A 26,396-nucleotide genomic window follows, 5' to 3' on the forward strand; every position below is an offset into this window, starting at 1 on the left:
ACACACCACATTCAGCTCAAGCATCCATCAAGCCTTTCAAGAGCTGAATCTGTGGTGTTGGAGCAAAGAAACCATTGACTGTGCTTTGCAATGCCTCCCAGGACGGCAAGTGAAGAAAACGGCTTTAGAATAAATCCCTGGTTCCAAAACCTGGTCATAGGGTCCGCCTTCACCTGTGCGTTTTAATGTTCTCCCTGCTCTTATTGGGGCATCCAATAAGACCAGCACTACACCCCCCAGGACCAAGGAGGTCTGGTCTTATCTGCTGTTATTCTATAACACAGTAATTAGCTGATACGCATACAGACAGTGCTAGTCTAGCACCTTGGCTTTAATATCAACACACAGGCCTGTCAAAGGCCCAACACTCGAATGCGAACAGTGGACGGTCGTTGATTGACAACCTGCAACATTAACTTGCTAGATAAAAAAACAGATAGCTAACAATAACAACATAAAGGGTGATCTGTAACTCAGTGCAGCGGAAATGAGGACCGCCAATGACTGTAGTGTGTCGGTGCTGAGTGATAAGAAATCCTCGTCTGCAGTACTGACTGGTGCCACTGCACCACACAGTCTCACAGTAACTGGCTCTGGTGCAGCTGCTGCACGGCTTCGGGGGGAGCGGGATGGGGGAAGAGTAGGAGAGAGAAAGTGGATCATAATTCCAAAATTCCACCTCCGCATTTAACCCATCCTTGAAGTGAAACACCACATACACAATAGTGAACACACACACTAAAGGGGCAGTGAGCACACTTGCCCGGAGCGGTGGGCAGCCCTATCCACGGCGCCCGGGGAGCAGTTGGGGGTTAGGTGTCTTGCTCAAGGACACCTCAGTCATGGACTGTCAGCAATGGGGATCGAACCGGCAACCTCCGGTCACAGGGCCAGATCCCTAACCTCCAGCCCACGACTGCCCCCAAAGCACCTATCTAGAAGCACCAATGAACCAATGAACCTGCACGTGTCTTATGAGTTTTTGTATGTAATTTTAATGATGGTAAAACAGTAAAAAGATGCAAGTTATCTTTGCAGTCTATTTTGCCATTCCACAAATATCCTACATGTACCTCTCCACTTTAAGGAATGCCTAAAAAATGTGTTTTAGGCCAAAACCTTCTGAAAATATTAAACTCTGTCACAGGCGTCAGGCAGTGAATTTGTAACCCATTTCATGGATAGTCGACTAAAAAGAAGCCTTTTTTTCCCCACTTAAGTCGGCTTATAGCCGAGGCAACGTGAGACAGGATTAAAACTAAAACATACAAAGCAAGTTCAGGTTGTGTGACATCAGCTGAAACCTCAGCAGAGTGCCAATCTCAAACAGGCGGCGAAATATGGGGTCCCAAACAAAGTGCTCGTGTCTCAACTTGCACCATGTTAGGGGCAACAGTTCTGACTCTGCAAGTTAGTGGCAGATTTCACAGCAGACCACTCTGGTGGACCTCCCCCTGTACTGAATGCGAGTTCTTCCAACATCAGTAAATTTATAAGAGTGCATATGTAGCTGATCGTATTCTAAATCACTGATCACTGTTGCCTCCGACGTCAGCGTAGCCAACCAGCAACCTGTAGCTTTTGACAAACATTAAAAGCATCACTTTCCTCATGTGCAGCTCTAGCATCTCCAAAAACAACTGAAAGTAGGTTACGGACATCCGAGAGTGTGTGTGGGAAAGCTCATTATAAAGTTTCAGCTCCTAAATTTGGGGTGAAACTCTCAGTGCTCCTTTCGCTTTTTCCAAAATAGGTGTCAACTTTCAGTTTTTCGGGGGGAACAAAGGATACGTCAAGATGTTTTTCTTTCTTCGTTGTTTTTATGCCGTGTTTGGTCTATAAAGGCCTTAAAGTGGTTCTCGACTCCTGGAAACCGATTGTGCTGCACAGTTTCGTCTGGTTCCTTTGCCAGCACACCTGATCCAACTTGCGCAGGGCTTAATAAATAGCTGGCTAGCTTGATCAGAGCAGGGAAAATGCTGGACCAAGGTTGGGAACCCTAGACCAAGTCCTTGGAACGTCATAGTTCCATACTTTGGCTCAATCCCAGAACCCAACACATTTATTTAGAGCAAAAATCTAGTGAGTCAGGGGCACTAGAGTAAAACCACTGCATATGCTGTTGTGTCTGATGAATGTTAACTCCCTATTTTTGTCTAGTTGACAGCAAAGAGTCTTTGGCTGCGCCTTCTTTTACAGACTTTTAAGTTCTAGACACTAACTGGGGAAGTGTAAGGTACAAACTCCAAAGTTCTAGATAATTATTTTATTCCAAGATAGTCTAACTAAATTACACTGAAATTTCCAATTGGGTAACTAAAGTAGGGGAATAAAAGCAGGTAGAATTAGTAGAATCTCAAACTAAATGGTAACGATCCGCATTCGGTTTAATGTCTAGTTAATACATATGACACATATGTACTACCTAAGACTCTTAAAGGGGAATTCCACTGATTTTTCGAAACTTCTGCATAACTCAATCATTAAGACGTGGAGAAAGTCATTCAGAGTAGTTTGGTGTGAAATGGCTCATATTGTAGAAGATTTCATTATAGTGGTGGTGATAGTGGTGGAACCAGGAGTCACCGTGATCACGACAAATATATAGTTATTTTATTTACTGTCCAAAACCCACTAGTGAACCTCCACGAGTCTTTCGAGTTTGTATATGTAAAATGTAAAAAGGCTACGTCTCTGTCACTGACATCTGAAAATACATTCTTAAAGGCGTCAATAGACTAGAGCGTTTCACATTAAGCCTCTCCGAATCTTAAGCATTTATTTCTTTAAGAGAATCAGATGTCTTAATAGTGGTGGTGATGGGAACCAAGGGTCGCTATGACTACAACACAAATATAGCTGTTTTATTTACCATCCAAAGCCACCAGTGAACCAGTGTCTTCTGAGTTTTTGGTAAAGTTGATGGTAAAATAGTGGTCACTTTAAAAAAGAGTGATCAGGGACCATTAGGCTGAGCAACTCCCTGCATGTTCCCCACCACAATGAATGGATTTTAAAAAAGCCTTTTCAGCCCAAAACCTTCAGAAAACAGTCTCTCAGGCATCAGGCTGTGTTTCTATGGGGGAGTCATCAGCGCAGGTTAAACTCTTCAGACATCTGGTTCCCATCACCGCCAATTTCACAATCCTGAATTCTTTAGAACGGAGTATTTCACACCAAACCAGTCAGCGTGATGTATTTACATTGTCTTGATTTTCAGAAAATTTGGTGGAGCTCCCCTTTAAGTGTCTTTGGACTGCCTAACCAATAAGACTACCTGATACCTTCCTACTTATTTTGCTGCTTAGACACGTCATACAGTTAAATCAAGTTAAGCTGCCTGGCTACTGACTATCAGTTTACTCAGAACAGTTACAAAGCACTGTTTGTACCAGATTGTTCCACACACGTACTCAGTTGATACCTAGAACCTGTTGTGAATTTCAGTGTAGCTGAATTAGAATGCCTTGTAACTCACCATCATCATCCCTAAACTGATTGCCTAGTATTTTTCAGTTAACTGGTAAAGACGTACACTGCAAAAAATAGTATCAAAAGGATCTTGGACCTAAATAAAAATCTAAAATAATAAATAATAAAAGGAATAAATCTAATACTTATCCTGTCGAGGTTGTTGGAAGCTTATTTTAAGATTATTTAACTTATTTCCAAACGTTTTTTACTTGTTTTCAGTGATTTCTTTAAGTGAAATGATCTCACTATATTGGTAGATGATTGTTTCTGCTTGATTTTAAAGCTCCGGCAAAATTATCTGCCATAATAGTGAGTTTTTCTTGATGAAATGACCTAAAGTGAGGAGGAAATGTCTAGAAATAAGATATATAGTCTTACAATAAGAGCACAACCATCTCAAAATAAGAAATATTAGATACACACACACACACATTTTCTAAGCCGCTTATCCTTCTGGGTCATGGGCAGAGCTGGAGCCTATCCCAGCAGTGACTGGGAGGAAGGCAGGAAACACCCTGGGCAGATCGCCAGTCCATCACAGAGAAATATAAGATAGACAGATTAAAACTAAGATGATTTTACTTGACAAGATCCTATTTTTTGCAGTGTAGAACTTGAGAGACTTTAAAAGAAAGTGCTAGTAAGTCTCCTTGTCTAGTGAACATCACTGTATCTGATGAGAGATGTCCTCTGTCCTTCTTCTCATCTAGTTAACAACACGGAGGAAGTGGGGCCCCTCCTATCTGTGGACATCCCCAGCGCCGACACCACTAAGTGGCTCCTGCAGGACCTGGAGCCGGTGAGCCGCTACAGGTTCTACCTGCGCGGCTGCACTCGAGTGGGCTGCGGTCCAGCAGCCAGCGAGGAGTGCACCACCATCCCTGAAGCACGTGAGTGAAAACAAGGGCAGTCTCTGAGCCGGAGTAGCCCTCATCAGAGACATCCACGCATCCCGGCTCGGAGGCCAGAGCTCCTTGGTGTTCTGACACGGATGGCCGAGTCGTGCGCTGTTCTGGGCATCGATCCCGGGGAAAGCGAGGGGACGTTATTTCGACCTCCCATCCCACCAAGCTTTTCATATGCCCATCTAAGCAGTTCTTTATGGCCAAACAATATCATAGCACAGTGGGAGCGGCTCATTTGTCATTGTCGAGGAAGACCAAGTGCTTATTGATTTGGGAGGAGGATGAAAGCTTTATAAAAGGAGAAAGGAAAAGAAATAATATGTGGCCTTTGGAAAGGGAAATGGTGGATAGCCGTTTCGAATGTGATAGCGATGGTAATCAAGTGAATGTCCACGCAGTGCAGTATTTCATATGCTTAACATGTTTTATCTCCACTGGAAGAAAAGAGATGAATGATAATACGCAATTTATTATTTTTACTTGAATGTGGGATTCACATAAGCTACGGCAAAGATAGCATCAAAGTCAGAATCCCACAGCGTCGTATTAATATACTGCACTGTAATAGAAAACAGGCAGGAGAATGAATGGCCTCTTTGATATGTAGGTTGATACCTTTCTTCTTTTCTGTTATCAACGCCAGACCATTAGTAGCACAGTGGGACCCAATATGACGAGGAGGATAGAAAAACGGGATCCCACGCTGTAGCTTACAGTCATTCTTTAGCCCGAATGCAGGGAGCCATCCAAATTTCCAAAGCTGAGCATTTCTCCATGCTGGCTGCTAGCATGCTTTATCCTCACAATGCTCTGGTAATTCGCATTGCTTTCAACAGAAAGTACATGCTCTCTCTGCTTTCAGTGTCTGCCATCGTTTGCAAGATGTCTCTTTCATGCGTTCTCTTTTTGTTTTGCCAGCTTCAACAGATGTGCCCACTTTCAACATCAGTATGAAGTTTTCTACTTTCCGTAGCTGTAGATTTAGCAAAAATAGAGTTGCAGTAAACATCAACCCTTGTGTGGTCTGGTGGACCCACCACATTGTTGTTTTAAATCAGTACAGCCACAATTTATGTAAAAATGCCAGACGTTTAAAATATCACAAGTGGCCAGTGTTGGGTTCTCTTTTAGCAGCTGTAGCCAGTCAGCAGCCTGTACATGTTGTGCACCCTCACACTCACACACACACACACTAACAGCAGGTCATGTAGGAGAACAGAGTGAAGCACACAGCACCTCCACACTTTTCATGTCCTTTACTGATGTCCTTCACTGAAAATGAGACATAATATATAATAATAATAATAAATTGCATCGTTTTTTCATTTGGTAAACATTGAAAACGGGTCCCACAGACCCCCACACAAGGGTTAATGATGTTTTAGGCTACTAACCTGGGCTGCTTTTCCACTGCACACACAAGATCAAGAAACTACACAAACACAACCTAATTGAACTGTTTCATGTCTAGTTCATTTCCCACCTGCGACAACTGAATCATTATTATGAATCATTAGAATTGAATCATTATTAGTCATTTTATGCCACCGTTGTAGTAAGTCTAAAGTGGCCAATTAGCTACACCAAGTTATAATGATGTGAAAAGATGCTGCACTGCTCTGTTTAAAAGAAACAAACAAAGCCGCTGAGTGTGAAAATGTGGTCGTCGCTGCTAGTATAGGTGTTAATTACATTACCTAGCTCAGCTTAGGGAACTCTTTACAAGCCAAGACTTCTGAAAATAGTAATTGACTCATTAACATACCATCCTAGTTTAGAGGCTGGTCCACGTGCTGGTGACGTAATGATGGTTGGTGACTTCATCCTCACCTGTGGCCAGTTGCAGTGTTTCAGTAAGTTCAGACTTAGGCTAGTTGTAGCGTAAATTCAGATCTATGCAGTACTAAGTCAGAATGAGTTGCACCACACAAACTAGTTTTAAGATTAAGCTTAGTAGTTGGTAAATACATACACCGCCCTCAGCAGGTGTAGGTTTGGTTAAACCATCAGAAACCAAAGCAGAAAAAACACCAAGAATGACTTTTTGGATCATCTACGCTGAAAATTCTAAATTAAATAAGCTGTGATTTTGCTTACAGCTCTAATCATCACTGGTTTAAACTTGGAGCGTGAAGCCAAACACCCACAGCTCCAGCGCAGTGAGATCCAGCTGCTGCCCAAACTGCTAAACTAAGGCAGCTGTTGTGTCGGTTATTCAGAAACCGTCATTTAAAAAGCTGCGTATTCTCAGTTTTCTCAGGGAAATATTGGAGATTTTTTTCACTGAAAAAAGTCAGCTGCTGCTGCGTTTCCATGGCAACAGGTTTACTGATTGGTTCTGAACATATTGTCATCATGTTAGAGTGACGTACGCGTTAGTTAGTTGTTACTAATTGATATACGACTTACCGATTTGTGGTGAAACTAAATTTAGTAAAAGGAGAATTTGAAACTAACTACTATAAACAGAGTAAGACACCACACTCACCGGCCACTTTAGGTCAGTTGCTTTTTCACACAAATAGCTAATCAGCCAATCACACGGCTGCAACTCAGTGCATTTAGGCATGTAGAGGTGGTCAAGACAACTTGCTGAAGTGCAGGCCGAGCATCAGAACGGGGAAGAAAGGGGATTTAAGGGACTTTGAACGTGGCGTGGTTGTTGGTGCCAGACGGGCTGGTCTGAGTATTTCAGAAACTGCTGATCTGCTGGGATTTTCACACACAACCATCTCTAGGGTTCACAGAGAACGGTCAGAAAAAGAGGAAATATCCAGTGAGCGGTCAGTTGTGTGGATGAAAATGCCTTGTTGATGTGAGAGGTCAGAGGAGAATGGGCAGACTGGTTCCAGATGATAGAAAGACAGCAGGAACTCAAATAACCAACCAGAATCTCTGAGGAACGTTTCCAACACCTTGTTGAAAGTCTGCCATGAAGAATTAAGACAGTTCTGAAGGCAAAATGGGGTCCAACCTTTTACTAGCAAGGTACCTAATAAAGTGGCCGGTGAATGTATGTAGTAAAGACTTTACTCACAAACTAGTAAAGAATTCGCTAAATTGTCTTTAGTGTCTGATGCAAGTGTCCCCATTAAGTCCTGTACTAATCTGGCAAGTGGCCCAAAACCTACAAAACTGGACTAATGGCCAATGGAAAAAGCACAATTCCGATTTTCTGGCGCCAGAGTTTCCTGTATATGTGCAGAGGAAAAACGCCCTTAGAGATGCTGTTTCTTTTCTCCGTAATCAAGCGACGGTTTTGTTATGTAACCTTAGCGAGTAGTTAAGTAGATTTGTCTGTGTTCCGCTTGCTTTTCATGGTCATAGTAAAATCTGAGCTCCGCCGAACAGTCATGGATTTTGGACTGCTTTTGTCAGTTTTGTACAGATTCCAGGGAAAAAAGACAACAGTGATTTAATATTCAGATGTGCCTCCTTTCACAAAAGAGACAATTTGTCTCACTATTAACAAACCATCTGCTACAAAGCGTTCATCAACTAACACGACGGTGCAGTGCTGCAGTAGATGTACAGTAGTACTCCTGTGTTCCTGCTGTTAACTTGATGTAGAATCTAGATTTTATCTCGCTCCAGTAGTTTGCAGTAGAATAGCTTACATAGGTTTAACACTCAAAATTTAGTGGACGCTTTGCTAAGAGTGCAGTGGAGAAACTCAAGATCTTATCTCTCTTTCCAGGACAGTCCAGAACTCGTCCTCCTCCAAGAACGTCTACTGTCTCCCCCGTGGCTAATGCCACAGTTCCTTCCATAGGTATTAACACGAGTCCATATGCAAAATTGACCATATATAGCCTGAATCTGCCCGACTATAGTTGAGTGATTAGTAAACATGACTTAGAGAGTCATGGCTTGCACCATTTCCAGTCCTGTGGGCTTCAGTCCAGCAGAGTTTGATGACTTCCTTGCTTAATATCCCATATCATGGAAAACTGAAATTCCCTCTTTTTACAGTTTGACAGTTTGATGAAGTATATAAACACTATTAAAGTTTCAAAACATACTAATCACTCCCCAATGTACATATTTAAAACTAAACTGCCAAAAGAGAATATTTTTAACTCAATGCCACCAGATCCAACACACTTAGATCTGCTTATTTAGCCGTTATCATACCGATTTATCAGGGTGCACTTATGAGGATTGTTTCAACCAATCGGAATAGATCATTTACATATATAAATCTCAAAGGCCCAGTAACCAAACTAGCCTGTTTAACACTAAAGCTTAAAGAGAAGTTGGAAAATAGTCCTGTAAAAATGAATGATGACAATTTTTGGTACACACTTAAAACTGATGGTTCTTCAAGGGTTCTTTAATAAAGAAAATGGTTCTATATAGCACTAAAAAGTGTTCTTACTGCTGTACTAAGCTTGACATCATAAGAACAGGACGTTTTTGGTGCTATATAGAACCCTTTTCAAAAAGGCTCTGTATACAATCATCTACAGGATGTTCTTCATCAATCTGAAGAACACTTTCATGACTAAGTGTCCATGGTTCTATATAGAACTATTTTCCTGTAGAACACTTGAAGACGCATCGTTTTTAAGTGTGTACACAAAACCATGCAAAAGTTAAGTGATACACACACTAGGGGGCAGTGAGCACACTTGCCCGGAGCGGTGGGCAGCCCTATCCACGGCGCCCGGGGAGCAGTTGGGGGTTAGGTGTCTTGCTCAAGGAAGGACACCTCATTCATGGACTGTGGGATCGAACCGGCGACCTTCCGGTCACAGGGCCAGTTCCCTAACCTCCAGCCCATGACTGCCCAAGAGTAACGGGACCCCAAGGGTAAAAATTAAAATACAAGAGAAATGTAGGAGATGGACCCAGTTTAGTAGGTATGTTTGATGTCTGAGCAGATCTCTGTATGGACACCAGACGTTGTTACTACCATATGAGGAGCCTGATTCTGCAGAACTGCCGGTTCTGCATTTCGTCCATAAACATTGCCAGTAAGCAATCACCAACTTTGACAGGACAGGGCTGTTTGATTGACATGCAGGATGACTAACCAGAGGCCGATAAATGATGCTACAAGAAAAATAAACCTGGGGGAAACACTGAAAGCTCCAAAGAAAGATCTTAAATAACTCCTATAGATGCCAAAGCTTATACAAGCCTTTTATAATCCAGAGACGATGTAAGGCTCGGTTGCAGCTGGCATAACAGACAACTGTTACAAAGTTTGTTTCCTGTCAGGCAGATGAAACCCGCTCCACCCCGTAGTTGTGGCCATAATAGGATACAAAAGACATCAGACTCTCCGTTCACGTGTGGGCGGAGCGTCTTGAGGCTGAGCCTGCCATATGGGTGACCTGGATGACTGCCCAGAGTTATTATCAATGGATAAGTGGTGCGATGGGGAGAGTATTTGCAGAGTTTGTTGGGATGGGGCACTGTGACTCTAATGCCCAGGTGCATCAAAGGATCCTAAGGAGAATTCCACTGGATTTTCAAAATTTAGATTCTGAGAGGTTTAATGTGAAATGCTCTATTGTGAAGACGCCTGAGACATTGTTTGTGATGGTTCTTGTGCAACTATATTCAAAAGCTATTAGTGGCAGAGATGCAGTCCCCAAAGAAAATATGTTTTCCAGACTATTTTACCATTTTACATACACAAACTCTCCATTCCAGAGAAACGTACAGAGTCAGAACTGTAGTGGTGGTGATAGGAACCTCTAAAAGCTCCCTCACAGAAAGCTATTACATGAAATGGTTATAAATTATGCTACCTGATGTCTGAGACTCTGTTTTATGATAGTTTTGTAGAGCTAATCTTTACAGTATGGTGGAGAGTTACATGTAAAGCGTTGAACTCATTGTTTTCAGATTTTTACTATTTTCCATCAACATCCCTTATAAAACTCGGAAGACTCGTGTAGGTTCACTGGTGGTTTTGGACAGTAAATAAAATGGCTATATCTGTGTTGTAGACACGGTGACCCCTGATTCCCATCACCACCACTGTAAAGAAATGCAGTAAGTTTCTTTACAGTGAACCATTTCATGCCAAACCGCTCTGACTGACTTTGTTTACATGTCAACGATAGAAATTATGCCAAAAAATGTGATTTTTTTTCCCTTTTAATCTGGTTCTGACTCCAGCCACATTTAAAGCCAGCTGCAATGAAGAGTAACAGAGAGATACTCAATGATAAGAAGACCTTCTGCTTCACCAAAGGCAGAAACTTCAAAGGCACAACCTGTTTCGTCTCAACTGTCTGAGAATAATCAAGTGTGAAGCATTGATTTACTGTGCTTTGTTGTGCTCTTACCAGCACAATTGCAAACAAACAGCCAGTGTCTGATCTGGTAGCACTGCGGCTATTTCCTAATGTTCGGTACTGGGGGAGGAAGCTAGGCAGACAGAAAGACAGACTGAGGTGGGGGTCTGCATCGAGAGTCAGCTGCCACTACTTAAGTGGATAAGTGGAAGCTGTTGAAAGCTGTAGATCAGACCATTTTTCGTCGTCTTGCCTTCCTCCCGGCTTTTTTTTTACCAGGTTTTCCAGGCCCTGCAGGACGCTGCGTGGCGTGAGGCCCTCTCCTCTCCCGCTGAGCTGGCAGATGCTTCCTGTTGCATTTAATCCTGCTCTACGCAGGCGAAGTGACAAAGCCCCAGCCAGGCATCGCTCGATATTTATAGCCCCCCTCTCCTCTTCTCCACCCCATTTTTTCCCCTTTCTTGTGACAGGAAAGCATCACAGCGAGCTGCTGATTTTACGCAATTGCTGCTGTGACAGGGAGAAAAGAAACACGTCCTCAATTAGAGGGTGACATTTCCGAGCCTCTGGATTGGGCCGGGCAGGTGCTAGCGGCCTCAGCTACAGGCACGCCTCACCTAAGGAGAGGGGGCGATGGATGTCATTAGCACGTCTGGCCCTGAGGAAAAGACGCTCCATGATTGAGATGTACATTAAGGCAAGCTGACAGTTCTAGACACTTTGCCTAATTGGGACACCTGAAAGGGGTGAAAACAATTAGCTGGCTGGCTTCTATAGACTGCCGTCTACGTGTTAGAGTGCTGTGATTTTCCAACTTTTTATCAAGCAGCCCTTTATTTTGATGTTGTTTAAAGGCCAAGCCCATCATTTGCTCACTTATTTACACTTTTCTCTCACTCAATGAGATGGGAGGTAAAACTAATGATTTCTCAGTGATTGTCATTATAAGCCCTTTTAGCTGACTCGGCTTGTTATTGATGGCTTGTGAAGTAATTTGGATGCTTTCATTGTGAGCATCCATGCTTGGCACGCTTGCAACTTGGCTAGTTATACTGTCCTGATTTTTCAAACAGCCCTTCTAATGAGTGAAATCAGACACTTTAAGGTTTGCTGACAAAGGCATTTAAGAGGATGTAATATAATCTCTGTAGAGAAGCATTGACAAACACAATGGGATGCTCTGGAGCAATTGCACATTAGCCTAAGGTCACCTCGTCCAATGTCAAGTGTTGAATAGAGGGCAAGAGACCAGTGGGACTGGATGAATTGGAGTAATCCAATGATCCAGCATCAGTACTTGACCTCACTAATGCTCTTTTGGCTGAATGCAATGAAATTCTCACAGCAATGTTGCAACATCTAGTGCGAGGCCTTCACAGAGGAGTAGAGGCTGTCACTGCAGCAAAGGGGGATAAACTCCAACAAAACATTTCTAAAGAAACACTGGTTGAGCAGTGTCTACAAACTTTTGGCCATATAGCGTAATGGGCCTGCTCATCAGGTTTGAAAACCAAACAATACAATAAACTGTAAAACTATGAACTATAATCAGTACTGGACTTTTTCCCTTTCAGATGTTCAGATTTTATCTCTTGGTGTAAATGTGTATGCCTTATACCACTTTTAATTAAAATTCAGTAAAGTCCAGTTTGAGAAAATTTCCTCAAGCAAAGGTCTGGAACATCATAATGTCTAACTTCATGATTCATGACTCAGTGCCATGTACTGTTTACTGAAGTAGCCGAGTAGGAATATCAGCATCTTATACAGTCGACAGCTGAACGTCAGATCAAATAAAGTCCAGTTCGGTCAGATTTCAACAACATTTACTGAATATCAGATCAAATAAAGTCCAGTTCGGTCAGATTTCAACAACATTTACTGTCAGTTTCCTCTTTTTAGATCACGCCATGTGAAATAACTTCCCTCTGACTCACTTTCCTCTCTGACTGCTGTTTCTCGCCTCGTCCCTCCCCTGTGTGCGGCGTCACTCACTCGAATCTCAGTGCTCAACATATTGCACAGGTCTGATTGGTTGAGTAGTACCACATGTGATATTTACAACATATCCGATTGGTCTGTGAGTCTCCAGGACCCTCTAAGCTACCATAAAGGTTAGAAAAGTTGTGGCAATTAAAACAAGACCACCCGTCGAAATCAAATAATTCTCCAGTTTATCGGTTATAGTTCCAGGTCCGCATAAGACAGCGTCTGGGTCTGGACTCAGACCGCGGTCTGCCTTTTAGTGACCTCTGCCTTATACCTGCAGTATTCAGGCTCAGTGTAGAGTTCAGGGTTGCAGTCGCTTTAAATGTGTGATCTCTTTAACTCCACTAAAGCAACCAGACAGGTTCTTCACTGAACCAGGTCGTCAATTAGTCATTTAGCAGCAGGAGGCTAAAACTTCCAGCAGGTTGCCAGCACAATAGAAGCACTAAATGGCGCTCAGAGAAGGCATGGCTTGAATAGGGCCTGCAAATTTGCTTCGACATTATAATGCCATTTTTCCTCTTAGTGATTTCATATCAAAAGCGGTCATTTTTTATTTCTGTTCCAGTGGCTATTTTCCAACCCTTAATGCACTCGACAGTGTCCCGTGGCATGAAATCTTTCAATCGGAGAGAGATGCTCCACTTATGCTAACAAGCAATGTTCTATTCAGGTCAGATCGTTGATAGAGCCGTATGCTAAAATGGACATGAGGCCAATGAAAAGAGAACCTGCTTTTCTCCAGAAACTTTCCGACTAACAGAGCTGTTGCTTGAACACAGATCTTCCTTGTCACCCACTAACGCTTTCTCTGTTCTTTCTCTTGCCGTTTTCTTTCTACTCTGCTCTTTCTCCCTGTCAGTCCCGGCTGTGTTGAATGTTAGTGCCTCAGTTAGTGACAACTTTGCAAATATCAGCTGGATTCCGGGGAAGGAACGAACGGATTCAGAGTTATATGTTGCATACATGAACAACCGTAAGCTCATCTTCTCACTCTTCATCTTCCATGACTTTGTACGAGGCTAGCAATACTACTTCATTTACGACAGTTAGTCTATGGTCAGTCATGTCATGTCAGATGTGGGATAGTGATAAATGGTGATTGTGCCAGATGTCTTCAGGAAATGGATGGTTTAATGGCTCATCTGCATGGCGTGGCAAAGTGGAATAGTATTGACTAATTAAACAAAGTGGTTTTAATGTAGGGCTGGGACAAAAAGCAAAACTGTCTGTTTTAAATTAAGTGACCCTTATTAGTCCCACAACGGGGAAATTTCACCTCGTCATTTAACCCGTCCGTGATGTGAAACACCACATACACACTAGTGAGCACACACACACTAGGGGGCAGTTAGCACACTTGCCCGGAGCGGTGGGCAGCCCAATCCGCAGCGCCCGGGGAGCAGTTGGGGGTTAGGTGTCTTGCTCAAGGACACCTCAGTCATGTGCTGTCGGCTCTGGGGATCGAACCGGCGACCTTCTGGTCACGAGACTGGTTCCCTGACCTCCAGCCCACGACTGCCCCCAAAAAATGAGAATGCTTCATGATTTTGTGTGTCATTTCTGGCTGAATATCATGGTAACTGGGTATTTTACTGTTGCATGTTCAGTAGATCTATGATGGGTTCCCTGCAGAGGGGTTACAAAACCTTGAGGTCCCCTGTTCTCACCAAGTCCAAGTTAGGATACAAAATAAATAAAAAACAATGCAAAACAAATCAATTTTTGAAAACTTGCTATGAGCCCACTTGCAATTTTTGCCTCCGTCTTTTCTGCCGACCAGGATCTCTTTTCTCACCTCTGGAGGGCATTTCTGCCTCTTATAGGGTTATAAATATATTCATTTTGATTTTGTGCTGCACCAACACTTACAATGACAAGTTATAGACTGATGCTTTATATTTTTTACATTTTCATAAAGTGCATCAATTGAATAAACAAGCTAGCAAATGCCTTTTGTGAAAAGCTCCGTATAATGCCTTGCCCCTTGAACTTTGCAAACTAAGGCCAAAGATTGTCCCTCCAAATCTGAGTGTGATATACATCTCATGGTATAATGTAAAGGTGGATGTACTAAGTAGAAATCTACTGAACCTTTCAGACATGCGTTTACAACCACCGTGCACTGAATAGATCCGGCAGAGCTCTACAGTGCAATAAACAGGATTCGTTGTAGTGAAGTTGCAAGTGGGCACCATACCAATAAGCAGTGTTTCAGATCAGATAAGAACCGACTACGAACAGACTATGTGGATGATGAGGCCCGACTTGTTGGCTCCTGAACGGTTCTTCATTCAGTTGCTATTATCTAGCATTTCATTTTTAATAAAATGTCTTAATGACCAAGTAAGCAAATGTTTGCTGATGCATGTTTTCTATTTAAAAAAATGAACCTGTCAGGTAAGAAATGAAGAAGGTAAATGGGCAAAATGCAGGCAGTTGCAAGGAAATCCAATAATGTTCAATACTGATCAATAATCATCACCTAAAAGAGCCACTCCAAAGAACTGACACATTCAGGAGTGACACATTGCTAATATAAGAGCTCCTGGTTGCTCTTGGTTTGTTTGCATCTTTTAGTAGTCAGAGCCTAAAGCAAAGACACAAACACATTAACGTTATCACTGTTGCTTATCAGTGGACCCAGATAGCTTTGTGTTCAGAGTGTTTATTAGCAAAAAACACCATTGAACTTGATGTGACATTTACTGTGCGTTAAATTTCACATTCGCCATTTTCATCCATACAAAACTGACTCGGTCTGATGAGGGAACGTCCAGGTTGGAGCGCAGAATGCTTATAAAATGAAAGGGGAAAAAAATGACAGGTGTGAATTTCATTCATGGTAATTAAGTGGTCCCAGCCCTAGTTTAATGGCCAGTCTCCATTTAGAGCCAATATAAATCCTTCGCCTTTTGTCTTTAGGGTGAAATTCATTCTGCTCAGCTAATACTAACTCCTTATGTAGTAATTAATGTTTGTGGCATCAGGAATCCATATCCCTGGCTTTCTAACACCTACTTGGTTATGCACCTTTCTTAGGTAAAGGTAACTGGAAGATATCTGAGGCGGTTAACTCCTCTAAGACTTTCCTGGTCATTGAGGAGCTGGAGCCCGGGACAGAATATACTGTACGGCTTATGACTAACCACTGGCTTGATAATTCTAGCATTTTTGAAGACGTTATCAGGACCAGGGCCAAAGGTGAGGGGGGAGAGATGTCCTCTAACAGCGTGGAAAGCAAACATGATGTTGTTGTTGTTGTTGTTGTTGTTGCTGTTAGCCTTCCATCTTCTCCCATCCACAAGTTCTTGTCCTTGAACAAACTTACCATGCATGACACCATTCCCTGTCTATCTCCCAGTATGTGTTCTGTTACCAAACTCGATGAAAAGGAATTATGCTTTACCCGCGTCTTCTCTTGATTAATTAGACAAGCAGTTCAGCTGTTTAATATTAATTACGTTTCCATTCTGCCGTTAGTTGCCCGTTTGGCGTCAGCCAGGCTTTGTCAATGTAAGCAGTCAATCAGGTGTCCTCTCGGGAGGGAAGGTCGATCCAAACTTTGTGAACAAATGCCTGTGCTCCTCAGGTTTGGCCAGCATCCACGGAGGCATCTCCAACCAGGGTTGGTTCATCGGGCTGATGTGTGCTGTGGCCCTGCTGACTCTCATCGTGCTCATCGCCTGCTTTGTGAACAGGAACAAAGGAGGGAAGTACTCAGGTGAGTGCCTGCTGTCTGGAGTCTAAATGCGCCGGACGCTCTATCAACCTGTTCGTGTTCACTTGCTGTCAAGGCTCAACAGCCACTTACCCCATGGGGCACGGCAGATTCTTCAGGCGCTCCTAGGCCTCGTCCTTGTATCTAGATATTTGGGTGATATATTTCACCCTCCGCTGTTTTCCACAAATAACTTGAAAATCTCAAGACCTGATAAAGAATGCAATAGTGGTTGGTTGGTGTAGTGGGTAATATATCTGCCTTCCATGCTGTAGACTGGGGTTCAGTGCCCCACCTGGGTAAACACCCTACACTGTACCAATAAGAGTCCTTGGGCAAGACTCCTAACACCACCTTCACCTACCTGTGTTAAAATGATTACATTTTAAGTTGCTCTGGAAAAGAGTGTCTGCCAAATGCTGTGAATGTAAATACAAAACCAGTATGACACTTCAAGTGGGACATTATATGACAAAGGAATGGAGGAAGTGGGGGGACTGAGGGGGCTGCAGCAACCCCACTGTCACAGTGTCCCCATTGTCCCCCTGAGCGTGTCTGTTTCTTCCCCTGTGCTTTTAGCCATGTGCTTTTGTTTTTGTTTTGGCTCCTTTGCTCCACCCTTTTTCCCCGCCTTCCCTATTAGGATTCTCACCTGTGTAGTCCCTGTCTCCTCCCTCTCCCAGGTGTTCCCTATTGTTTGTAGTATATCCAGCCCTTAGTTTCAGTTCATGGTTGTCTAGTCTGCACTTTGCTTTGCTACATGTACTGGTTGTGTAGCCTGCCCTGTGTTTTGTTTGCTCAAAGTAAAAAAAATGTAATAAGTGTTTCTACTAGTTTGTTTTGTTTACTGGCGTTTGCTCGCATTTACATCCAGCTCCTTACTCACCACACATGATACCCACATTTCAGGATTCTTTCATTTCAACTGCAAAACATAATTAAGTAAAAGACCAGAGGCCCGAAGTCTTGATTTTAAAATTTAAATATGAATAGCAGCAAGAGTGAAAGGGAAGGTTTACAGGACAGCAGTGCGTCCTGCTATGATGTCTGGTTTGGAGACTGTGGCTCTGTCTAAAAGACAGAAGGCTGAGCTGGAGGTGGCGGAGATGAAGATGCTGAGATTTTCGTTGGGAGTGACAAGGATGGACAAGATTAGAAATGAGCAGATCAGAGGGATGGTGAAGGTGGAGCAGTTTGGAGGTAAAGCCAGAGAGGCCAGGTTGAGATGGTTTGGACATGTGTTGAGGAGGAATAGTGGATATATTGGGCAAAGAATGTTGGAGATGGAGCTGCTGGGTAGAAGGAGAAGAGGTAGACCTCACAGAAGGTTTATGGATGTAGTGAAGGTGGAGATGGTTGGTGTGAAAGTAGAGGAGGCAGTGGATAGGGCAAGATGGAGGCAGATGATCCACTGTGGCGACCCCTAAAGGGAGCAGCCGAAAGAAGAAGATGAACCATAAGTTATTTGTCATGTAGACTATTCAGGTCGTGTTACCTATAATGATCGATTATCATTGTGATTATCAGTAATTATACCAGATTTCCAATAAGTGCTAACTCAGTTCACTTACATCAGGGTTCAAATACATTTTCTAAAATTTTACTGAACCTGGAGGTGCTGAAGCAGGAAATCGCCTGGCTTGGTTTATTTTAACGATTATTTGTAAACATATACAGTTGAAGATGTTTACAGTCTAAGACAAGTGTGACACGGTCACAAGGTTAAGAAAACAAATCTTTTTTATTTTCTTGTTCTTATTGTTCTTTCAAAAAGACAAATGTGTTTCTATAATTATGGCCACAGATTCCTAATTTTAGCCATAGGATTTACCCACATAGTGACCCTAGTGGTCAGTGCAAATCTGTCTACCCCTTCTGAAAGCATAGTGAAAAAGAAGAAGGACAAAAGCAATGGAGATTAAAATGTGTGCGCTGGTGAAGATGCCAGAAAAGCATTGTGGCGTCATGCTTTTGGTTCTCTTACGCAGGGGTGCCGATGGGGTCAGCCAGGTGAGAGCGACCAGCATCAGGGAGCTATACATATAGACTGTGTACAGCAGTTCATACAGTACTGTGTGAAAGACTTAGGCACCCAGGACACAATTTCAAAATCTATAAACCAAATGTATAGAATATTAATTAATGACATATACATATGACACACACATATATATATAATAAATAGTACTTTTCTGGATGTGAGTGTGTTTGTTTACCCATCTCCAAGCCTCTCCTCGAGGAAGTCCAGTATTATATGTAGTTAAAAAGCAGCTCCTGGTTTGACCAATCAGAGCTCAGTAAATTGAGCTCATGATGTAATTGATGATATTAACGAGTCTCTGTGGCGGCTTTGAAGGTGTCAAGGAAAAATTATGAATACGACTTTATCTCACTGCTCATTTGCTTAGATGCCTAAAACCTTCGCACAGTACTGTATATCTACAATTATCATATTATCCTGATATCGGATGCTTTGTATATCAATATCCCAACACAAAACTAAGCGATATTATTCACAGGAATAATAATGTCATATACTTTCTTATTCATATTCACCTTTTTTTTAGCACTGAAATAAACTGCATAGTGCTATAAATATTTTAGCCAAATATCTCACTGGTGATAAATGTCATATTAAAAAGAATAAAGGACTGTACTGCTGTGCTGTATGTCAACAAACAATAATACTGTATTACATATTTGTATTTGAACAAACAAGCGTATTAAAACTTGTAGGTCATATGAAAATATGCTGTTATATATAATTGTTATTGTGGGTCACAAACACATGTGATTTCTGACTATAATTACCCAAAACAGTGATCTATTTTAGTGTGAATTTGGGTTTTAAAATGTGTGGAGTAATTGCAATCATTTCTTTGGCAATTCTGACAGAAATGAACGCATGAAAAGGCATAAATACTGTCTGATATGATAACGCTCCGTGCATCAGAGGCTACCCGTAATATATTTAAATTTATATCTTTATGCAAAAAGTACTATTCTTGTGTTTAATCAGAAAATTACATATTTGGAGTAATAATTCCGGCTATTCCAACAAGGTGCTTGGTAAAGTGCAAAAACTGTACAAAAAAGTAAAACTGGCATCACATAAACTTCATTTCAAACCTTTGTGTTTTGGCCTTCATCAGGCTTTTACCCATTTGACTCACATCCCTGATGAAGGCCTGTTTGCCAAAACACATAGGCTGGAAATAAAGTTCTCCAGGCGGCAAGAGTTGCTGGTTTTACTTTTCCTTTAGAAAACTTTATTTTTCAGTATTCATCGTGTCCCCCTTTTGCTTCCATTGTTCATTAAATCTTCAGGGATGTTCTTCCACACTTCCCAAAGTTCCAAGCTGGGTCATCACATAACGTTGATGCAAATCAAAGACAGTGAAGTTAGGCTTTAGAAATGTTCTGCTCTGTAACGTGTCATTATATTCAGTATTGCGTGTGCCTAGAACATTCTTCTGTCTGTTCTAGTTTATCCCGACATGGTCATGTCTGTCACACCTGTCATGTGTAGGCTGAGCCTAACCTTGGCATCAGCCCATGCTATAAAACTGCATCAGCCCGGTGTCTGGTACCTGCACGCAAACGGATAAACTTTGCTTCTCCAGATCTGCGGCTGGACCCTTGGGTTAAGTTAGGGTTTGGGTTCTTCAGGGCTTTACTGATATAAACACTTTCCAAACCCGTCGTCAAAACACAGGCAACGGTCAGATCCAAAAGAGTCCAAAAACACAGAAAAACAAACCACAGGGCAGTCAAAATCCAAAAAGGGCAGCAACAAAAAGCAGGGTCAAAAATCCAGAACAACGGTCCGAAAAAACAAGTCGGCAAATACAAGAGAAAACGCTCAGAGGCTCACAAGAAAGCAATACCTCACAAAGTTCTAACTAAAGCCCAGGCTTTAAATACTACCACTGGTCTCATGAACAACGAAGACAGGTGAAAGATCTCAGTATTCTGGTGAAGCAGAGCGATGATAGGTTGAGTAATGGGCGTCATCAGTCACATGATCCCCAAGGGCAGTCTGGGAGTTGGAGTTCTGTGATAGCACTAGTCCGGATGGACGTGGGACAGCTGTAGCCTAACTGCAGTGACGATGCGTTAGAAACTGGGGTGGGAGATTTAGAAATCATTCTTGGCCTCGTTCCACAAATTTGCTGCAGTTCGCAAAAGAACCTTTCAGCTGGGAATTCCACTGAAAATAACGATTTTAGCTGACAAAGCAAAGCCAAATTAAACGCTTTGTAAACAGGTAGTCAAACCTAATATTACCAAAATGACAGCAACAACCTGGTCATCAGCCGTATGAGTCCCCACACATGGTCAACACAGCAAAAACGGCTGGTGACCATGTGCACGTTCACACATTAAGCAGTGTTTTCAAGAATATGTGTTGGTAACACTGCACTGTAGTGTTCGTAAGGCTGCATGACAACTGCCATAGACCAACATACACTTATCCCCTTAGGCAGTGATTTTCTCAGCTTTGCTATCAAGTCAATGTAACATCTACACTACACTAGGTGGACAAAAGTATTGGGACACACCTCCTAGTTATTGAGTTCAGGTGTTTCAGCCACACCCATTGATAAGTTAAGTGATACTTTTTTGATCCCACAACCGGGGAAATCCCACCTCCACATTTAACCCATCCGTGAAGTGAAACACCACATACACACTAGGGGGCAGTGAGCACACACTTGCCCAGAGCGGTGGGCAGCCCTATCCATGGCGCCCGGGGAGCAGTTGGGGGTTAAGGACACTTGCTCAAGGACACCTCAGTCATGGACTGTTGGCCCTGGGGATCGAACCGGCAACCTTCCGGTCACAGGGCCAGATCCCTAAGCTCCAGCCCACGACTGCCCCAGGTGATAACAGGTGAATAAAATATACCACATAGCCTTGCAGTCTCGATAGACAAACTGGACTCTGGAGCAGTGGAAATGTAGTCTGTGGAGTGATGAATCACACTTTTCTGTCTGATGGAGGAGTCTGGCTTTGGTGAAAGCTAGAACAGTACCTGTGTGAATGCACTACGCCTGCTGTAAAGTTTGGTGGAGGAGGGATAATGATATGGGGTTGTTTTTCAGAGGTTGGCCTAGAACCCTTAATTCCGGTGAAGGGAAAGCTCAATGCTTCAGCACCAAAACATTTTGGACAATTGTTTGCTTCCAACTTTGTGGGAACAGTTTGGGGAAGAACCTTTTCTGTTCCAGCATAACTGCTCAAAGTCTATAAAATCATGGCTGGGTGAGTTTGGTTGTGGAAGAACATGAATGGCCCTCACAGAGCCCTGACCTCAACCCCATCAAACACCTTTGGAGTGGACTAGAACAGAGATTGTGAGCCAGGCCCTCTCATCCAGCGTCAGTGTCTGACCTGACAAATGCTCTTCTGGATTAAAGTGGCAACAAAACACAGACACTCCAAAGTCTTGCTTCCCAGAAGAGTGGACGCTGTTAAAGCTTTAGAGTGGGATGTTACAAACGATCATGTACATGTCCCAATACTTTTGGCCATATAGTGTATATGTGGACACCTGACCATCACACCTGTATTAGCTTGTTTGACATCCATTTCCAACATCACAGGAATTAAAATTGAGCTGTCCCTCTTTTACAGCTTTAGCAGCCTCCACTCTTCTGGGAAGGCTTTCCACAAAATTTTGTGGAGGAGTGTGTCTGTGGGAATTTGTGCTTCAGCACGCGCTTCAGCATTCACCGGCCTCGCTCTGTGAGTTTGCGTGGTCTACCGCTTCATGGCTGAGCTGCCTCAGGATGCCAAGTCAAGTCAAAGTTTGTTTATATAGCGCTTTCTACAGCAGGCATTGCCACAAGGCAGCTTTACAGAAAATCCAGGTCTGAGCTCCAGTGAGTGACACCAAGGTCGAAAGTGGCAAGGAAAAACTCAGCAAGAGGAAGACACGATGAGAGGAACCAGGACTCACAATGTGAACCCATCCACCTCTGGTTGACACCGGATAGCAAAACAAAACCACAACAAGAGCGATACAATTAAGATACGATGTAGATATAGAGAAAAAGAAAAATATCACTGGACAGAAGCTTTAAGATTAACCACAGATAGCTGGTAACTATTGTTAGAGGCCTTTTAAACACTGAAAAACAATCTATAACAATCAGTCTCTGTTACCAGTGAAAAACATTGAGAACTTTCTGCAGCGACTCACGGTGAAAATGAGAGTTCAATCCATGAAAATCAATGAGTAGGTTCACACGCAGTTAATAATACAATCATAATCGGATTTCTGCAATTACCCGATTATTCAAATGATCGAGTATACAGCACGCTCTGACTTCCTAGGTCGGAGTAAGGTCTAGAAATCCGATTAAGAAATCTGGTAAAGAGGCTGGATTTGAGCTCAGCAGTCAGATTTCTCAGTGCTGTGAGCTCTTACTCTGATTTCTTTCGGATTTCTCAGTCTGTTCATATGTGAAAACAGACAGTGGTACCAGAAATAAGACGGCAGCAAAACGCTTTTGGAGAGACACTGAAACCGATTACATGCTTGACAAAATCAAGGACTTCAAATTTCTTCATCTTCTATATGAAGTTATGTTCATATGTTCAGGTAAAGTGCTGCAGTGTTAAAAATAAAAAGCCTAGCTAATCAGAGGTGTACAATTCAGGTCCAGAAAGTAAAAGTCCGTGCCAGGATTTAGTTCCAACGGCCTGGCTTCCCCAATCGGATCAAACCACCAGCAGGGCTGCGCAGGCAGTTAAAGCAAAATCCTGGGAAGGAGTTTTACTTTCTGGACCTGAATTTTACACCTCTGTTATGAAACGGCAAAGAGAAGGATAATTTAAGAATAATTTGGAGGTGAATGGACTTATTTGCATTTAATAGTCACTCCAGCTGGTATCCTGATACATTTATTCTGAGACTGTCAAACACTAAAAAGTTACGAAGCTGATCTGACAGCCTTTGCCGCCGTTTAAGGTGGAACAGGGAAAGTAGAATAAGAAGCTGGGGAATGAGAAGCGACTTCAACCGCATAAAAAATGGGACATGAGAGACATTTTACAACAAACTGTTCTACTTTTGTGGAAAAGTTTCCTGCCGGAGATGTGAGAAAAGCGGCTGTAGCTTAAAGCAGAGCAAAGTCTGTGTTTTCGTCTGTATTATATTTCAGCCTGATTTATTACTGTATTACTATATTAGCTCATACTGAGACATATTTACAGCCAAAATGGTAAAGTGGACATAAAGGAGGTGAAGAAGAGGGTGCAGGCAGGATGGAGTGGGTGGAGATGGGTGTCAGGGCTGATGTGTGACAGAAGGATAGCAGCAAGAGTGAAAGGGAAGGTTTACAAGACAGTAGTGCGTCCTGTTATGATGGACGGTTTGGAGACCGTGGCTCTGTCTAAAAGACAGGAGGCTGAGCTGGAGGTGGCTGAGATGAAGATGCTGAGATTTTCGTTGTGAGTGACCAGGCTGGACAAGATTAGAAATGAGCAGATCAGAGGGACAGTGAAGGTGGAGCAGTTTGGAGATAAAGCCAGAGAGGCCTGGTTGAGATGGTTTGGACATGTGTTGAGGAGGAATAGTGGATATATTGGGCGAAGAATGTTGGAGATGGAGCTGCCGGGTAGAAGGAGAAGAGGTAGACCTCAGAGAAGGTTTATGGATGTAGTGAAGGTGGACATGGAGATGGTTGGTGTAAAAGTAGAGGAGGCAGTGGATAGGGCCAGATGGAGGCAGATGATCCGCTGTGGCGACCCCTAAAGGGAGCAGCCGAAAGAAGAAGAAGATGGTAAAGTGGACATAAAATGTGGCTCCCGGAGTGGTTTGAATTTTGTAGTAGACGTGCCTGAAACACCTGAACTCCATCCTTAGTAGAGGTGTCCACAGATGTTTGGCCACACGGTGTATGTTGTTTTTTTCTGACCCTAGTTTGCGTCATGACACGTTCTTGGGTGAAATGACTCATGAAGGTTGATGAATGCGACCCAGAGTAAAATGTTACCCGTCCTTACGAGCACAGAAGGCAAATGTCCAGAGAGCATATTTCAAACGGCTGCTTTAGTATTGATTTATTGATTGATTTAATAAATCAAATCAAGTCAAATTTATTTGTAGCGCTTTTTACAAGTGATTTTGTCACAAAGCAGCTTCACAGAATTCCAGGAAAGACGAAGTTTTAACACGAATGTAAACCCCCAGGTGAGCAAGCCAGGGGAGCCAGTGGCAAGGAGAACCTCCCTCAGAGCTGAGGAAGAAACCTTGGGTTGAACCAAGGCTCACCAGGGGGGTGACCCATCCTCCTCTGGTCAGACTACCTACAGAGTTATTATACTACTAATATTAATAGCAGTAGTATTAGTAGCAGTAATAGCTGGGAGTCTATGAAAACTTCAATAGATAAATGATGTTTTGCGAGTTACGAGTGTGAAACATTGAAATAGATGACGTTGCATGTAGGCTATAAGGGGTGAAAGGAAAACAAGAAAAATAAGGACTGAAATCCCGGAATGGCTGCTTTCATTGCTGTACTCCACTGACGCCTGCATCCGTGTGGAAAATGAAGTGGTGCATTTATATTTAACATGTCTAACACGTTCTATTTACGGGATGCAAATAGAGCCGGACCCACGAAAGGAACTGCATGCAAAATGCTCATGCAGACACGCAAATGCCAGAGAACAAATGATGGAAATGTTGCAGAGACACTGCATTAGCAAAGCTACAGCCCTTCCTGTGTCAGTCCCAGAAAACCTTTCTGGCAATTTCCTGTGACGGGAGATGGGCTCTGGATAATCTTCCACTAGAACTAGAACTGCTATCAGAATGCGGTACAACAGCAGAGGAATATGAAAAACCTTCACATCCTAATTTGTCATGTTAATAACGATCAGTCTAAACTCATTGTTGCCGTTATAGTGTTTACATCGTGACGGTATTAATGACTATATGGGATTGATCTATTCACATACATGTATTTCCTTTTTAATTTATTGGGTCATTTACTTTGAGAGCCAACTGCGTTAATGAAATTAAAACGAACTCATTTTCTCCCCCTCTCCCTTCAGTGAAAGAGAAGGAGGACCTCCATCCCGACTTGGAGTCTCAAGGGATGAACGATGACACGTTCTGTGAATACAGGTAGGCTAAGTCTAAATCCATTGCACCTGGAAATGCAACGTCATCAAAGCACGGCACAATGTTAACAAAGCATTATGTTGCTTGGCAACCATAGCCTACAGCTGAAGGGGGGATTCCCTGATTTTTTTCCAAAAAATTGTTTAGTTGGTGAAATATGTACAAATATGTACTTTGTAAAGATGGAGACGTAAGCACAATTGCTTTACAGTGGTGGTGATGGGAAGCAGGGGTCACCATGTCTACAACACAAATACGGGCATTTTATTTACTATATAAAATGACCAATGAGGCCTCACATGTGCTCCGAGCTTTAATACAGTACTGTGTAAAACTGTTAGGCACCTCAGTAAAAAATTAGATTTAAAAAATGTTTATTTGGATAATAAGGATTTTTTTACAATACATACAAAAAATATTATATATATATATCCCTTTACTGTATAGCTGCACTTTGTAGTTCTACAGTTACAGGCTGACGTGGTGGTGGTGTGTTAGTGTGTTGTGCTGGTATGAGTGGATCAGACACAGCAGTGCTGCTGGAGTTTTTAACACTGTGTCCACTCACTGTCCACTCTGTTAGACACTCCTACCTCGTTGGTCCACCTTGTAGATGTAAAGTCAGAGACGACAGCTCATCTGCTGCTGCACAGTTTGTGTTGGTCATCCTCTAGTCCTTCATCAGTGGTCACAGGACACTGCTGGCTAGATAATTTGGTTGGTGGACTCAGCGACACTGAGGTGTTTAAAAACTCCAGCAGCACTGCGGTGTCTGATCTACTCAGACCAGCGCAACACACACTAACACACCACCACCGTGTCAGTGTTACTGCAGTGCTGAGAATGACCCACCACCCAAATAGTACCTGCTCTGTGAGGGGCCATGGGGGTCCTGACCACTGAAGAACAGGGTAACAGAG

At 42.7% G+C, this 26,396-nt stretch overlaps 1 protein-coding gene across 3 annotated transcripts in view; it reads left to right on the forward strand.

Annotated features, from left to right (window-relative positions):
• chl1b (cell adhesion molecule L1-like b) overlaps nucleotides 1–26,396 on the forward strand; it is a 102,664-nt gene that overhangs the window by 70,314 nt on the left and 5,954 nt on the right. For 2 of the 3 annotated variants that reach the window (XM_037534752.1, XM_037534753.1), the window contains 7 exons: nucleotides 4,185–4,364; nucleotides 5,298–5,327; nucleotides 8,077–8,151; nucleotides 13,482–13,595; nucleotides 15,662–15,823; nucleotides 16,212–16,343; nucleotides 25,407–25,479. In XM_037534752.1, coding sequence (XP_037390649.1) covers nucleotides 4,185–4,364; nucleotides 5,298–5,327; nucleotides 8,077–8,151; nucleotides 13,482–13,595; nucleotides 15,662–15,823; nucleotides 16,212–16,343; nucleotides 25,407–25,479 — 766 coding nt within the window. The remainder of the gene's footprint in view (nucleotides 1–4,184; nucleotides 4,365–5,297; nucleotides 5,328–8,076; nucleotides 8,152–13,481; nucleotides 13,596–15,661; nucleotides 15,824–16,211; nucleotides 16,344–25,406; nucleotides 25,480–26,396) is intronic. The other variant, XM_017711695.2, reaches the window with a different exon arrangement.

This window comes from Pygocentrus nattereri, chromosome 26 (assembly GCF_015220715.1).
Source record: "Pygocentrus nattereri isolate fPygNat1 chromosome 26, fPygNat1.pri, whole genome shotgun sequence".
NCBI lineage: Eukaryota > Metazoa > Chordata > Actinopteri > Characiformes > Serrasalmidae > Pygocentrus > Pygocentrus nattereri.